The following is a 3213-nucleotide window of genomic DNA, read 5'->3' as shown; positions in this document are numbered from 1 at the left end:
GAAGCCCCTGAGCAGCACCCGCTGCTGGCCTCGGCCGTGGTTTCTTTAGATGACATAACATACGGCAGGGATCCAGCATCACCTACAGAGCGATTTACGCTGCCGTTCCAAATGAGGAAACGCCAGCTCTAAAGCCGCGGTGACACCACCGGCGTGTTCACGCTGCCGTTAACCGGACGCTCCACACAGCACCGGCCGCGGCCCAGGGGCTGGCAGCGAGAGGCCTCCCGGGGAGCCGGGTTCGCCCCGCACGCCAAGCCCACACCCCGGACCCGGCGGCCTTCCCTGCCCGCTCCCCTCGCCCGGGAGAACCGGAAGGGGGCGGCGTGGAGCAGCTGAGGCGACGGCGGGCGGAGCGGAGCGAGAGGCGGCGGGGCGAGCCCGGGAGCGGAGCGGCGGGCACAGGCCGCGGCAGAGGTAGCGCACGGGCACTCGCTTGCGTGCGGCCGTTGGGAGCGGGGCTGGCGCTGGGGCGGGCCGGGCCCCGGTGCCATGCTGCGCCCGGAGCCCCGCCGGGAGCGCTGCGCGGGCGGGCGGCCCTGGGGAGCGGCTCGTGTGGCGGGGCGGCGGGGCCCTCTCGCTGAGGGAGCGTAGTGCGGAGCGCCGCCGTGCCCGGGGCCGCCGTGCCCGGGGCTGCCGGAGGGCTGTGGCGGGGCGGCGTGGAGCGGGGCGGCGTGGAGCGGGGCGGCGTGGAGCGGGGCGGCGTGGAGCGGGGCGGCGTGGAGCGGGGCGGCCGCAGCGCGCCGCTGCCCGGGGTAAGACGTGGGCGGCGTTTCCCCGCTCTCCGCAGGAAGCGGCGGGGCCGTGGCGCTTGGGGCGAGGTGGGAGACCTGAGCGTTTCCCTTTCGTGCCTCGTGGCTTTATTTGCTGACCCCGCGTGATCGTTTTCTGCAGTAGCGCCCGTTTTTAAAGGAAAAAATGTAATCTTCCTAGCGTTGTTCCTTTCTCATGCCAGCGTTGCTGCCTGTGCTTGGTGCCCCTCTAAAGGATCATCAGTTTTTAAAGCATCAGCTTTAAACGGTAAACCAGAAGTGGGTTTGGATTTTGTTTTGGTTTGGGGTTTGTTCCTTTTTTTGTTGACATATCATAAGCTTCCGTTTCTAACTCAGTCATGCAGAAAGCTTCCACTGTTTGTTCATTTCCATTCTGTAGTTGTTTCCACTCTTCGGTGGTTGTGGTAAGCAGAAGGGACTATAGATAACTGCATGGATGGTAGTTCCATCAGGGACTAATACAATGAGTCAGCAGATCTTCCATCCCTGATGCAACCATGCAGGGTGGTTGGGAGCAGAGGGGAATGGATGACAGAAGACACCAGCACAGCCCTGCCCTCCACAAATGGTTTCTCCAGTTCCCAGCATGGAGGCAGACAACTGGGCTGAATGGATGGTTGCTTGGGTGGCCCTGCAGGATGTTTCTTCAGAGAGTACTGGGAGAGGGACCCTGTGCTCTGCTGTATTTTTAAATACTTACTTTAGTTTTACTCTCCTCTAAAATACTGCAGCTATGTTTCTGACTGTCATTCTGGATAACAGCTTCACAGTTTGAACTCTGTTGGATGAGTTTCCCCTAAGGGATCCCAGACGAGGGTTTAACTGAAGGGAAAATCCTTCAGGCTCGATGTTGCTTTATGGCAGTACAAACCATTTGGGGAATTTCAGTGAAGATGAGGTTTGTCATACTTGCACCAGCACACACAGAACCGATGGGATTAGCAGAATGGCATTTTGTGAGTATCTAAAGGCAGCCACTAATTCCTGCTGCTGTTGTTCAGCTTCAGAAGGGTCTCTTGTCACTGGGGTTGCCTCACTGTCCAGTCAAATCGATGGGAAAAAACCCCCAAAGCAGTGTCTGTACTTTGTGAAGGATTTGTTAAGGATTAGCACTGAGCTAATGTGAGGAGCTTCTGGTAATGATGTCTCAGCAAACAGTACATTAGCTGAACTAATGCTTACCTCTTTTTTTTTTTGCCCCTTCACAGCTAGGGTGGCAAAGACAAAAGGACCTCAGGATGGCTGTAGTTGCACCAGGGACAGCAACGCTTCGTAAGGCAAAGAAAATCCCTGTAAAAATATGTCTAGATAACCCCTTTGTTTTTGAGTGGAAAACCATAGATGGAGAAGATATGCATTTTATACTGCAGACTTTGGAAGACAGGATTAAAAGTATTGGACTTAAAAAGGTTGAGGCACCAAGACAGAAAAAACGTTCCGTTGCAAAAAACCAAGCGGCACCCAAGTGTGACGCTGCCAGCAAGGAGCTCCCTAAAGAGGAGGAAACAGGCCCTCAGCAAAAACCAGGGTGGACTGACATAAGCATCAGAAGACAGCTTGCTATCGGAATCAATGAAGTCACAAAAGCCTTGGAAAAAAACGAGCTGCTTCTCTTGCTGGTGTGCAAGTCTGCAAAGCCTGCTATGATCACATCCCATCTCATCCAGCTGAGCGCCAGCCGCGGCACCCCAGCAGGACAGGTGCCCCGGCTCAGCGCCACCCTCGCTCCGCTGCTTGGCTTAACGTCCACCTTGGCTCTGGGCTTTAAGAAGCCCTCTGATCAATTTGCTGAAGCAATAGAAGCAATCATTTCCAAGGTACCAGCTGTGGAAGTGCCGTGGTTCCAGCACAGAACTGAGGCGCAGGTGGCTGATGCCAACACGGACTCCTCGGAAGCTGAGGAAGTCGAGGAGCTCGTGACGGCGCTGGGAGATGAGCTGACGGGGCAGAAGCGCAAGCGGACGGGAAGCAGTCAGCTCCACCTTGCCAATGTCACTTTGCAGCCTTTGAAACTCAAGAAGCTTGTTCCAAATCCAAATAAGGTAAAGAAACCGCCTCGGAAGAAGAAAAAGGCTTTTTCAGCCTAACGGGGCTCAGTTGGTTCTTCCCCTGAAACTGCTGTTTGAACGCAGTGCTGAAGTACAGCTCTGACTGAACTATGTGTTGGGCGTAAAGCACTCGCCTACAACGTGAACTTGATGTTGTGTTCAGCTGAGGTACTTTCTGTTTTAATAAAGAATACTGCTGAGATTTGGGTGTGAGTCTTTACCCAGGGGTAAATATGGCATTGGTAATCAATACACCCCCGTAATTTAAGACATAATAAGTATATCCTTGGAGTTACTGCAAAGCATTGAGTGAACTTTGTATTTTTTGCACAGATGAACATGCTTCAAGCAAAACAGATTTAAGTATAACTATTCAAACAAATCAATACCAA

At 54.2% G+C, this 3213-nt stretch overlaps 1 protein-coding gene across 3 annotated transcripts; it reads left to right on the top strand.

The window, feature by feature from the left end:
- Nucleotides 1-343: 343 nt before the first annotated feature.
- On the top strand, nt 344-3047 carry RPP38 (ribonuclease P/MRP subunit p38). 3 transcript variants are annotated; one of them, XM_061996982.1, is made up of 3 exons: nt 350-417; nt 956-1020; nt 1982-3047. In XM_061996982.1, exon 3 carries the CDS (start codon nt 2012-2014, stop codon nt 2858-2860), a length of 849 nt encoding a protein of 282 aa, XP_061852966.1. In that variant the 5' UTR covers nt 350-417; nt 956-1020; nt 1982-2011; the 3' UTR covers nt 2861-3047. The 3 variants fall into 3 exon arrangements, with proteins under 3 accessions (XP_061852967.1, XP_061852966.1, XP_061852968.1); XM_061996984.1 differs by having other exon boundaries at nt 370-417; nt 895-1020; XM_061996983.1 differs by lacking the exon at nt 956-1020 and having other exon boundaries at nt 344-417.
- The last annotated feature ends 166 nt before the right edge of the window (nt 3048-3213 follow it).

The sequence above is a fragment of the Colius striatus genome, chromosome 5 (assembly GCF_028858725.1).
Source record: "Colius striatus isolate bColStr4 chromosome 5, bColStr4.1.hap1, whole genome shotgun sequence".
Lineage (NCBI taxonomy): Eukaryota > Metazoa > Chordata > Aves > Coliiformes > Coliidae > Colius > Colius striatus.
Note: the sequence above shows the minus strand (reverse complement) of the source record. Positions and strands in the feature narration are given on the sequence as shown.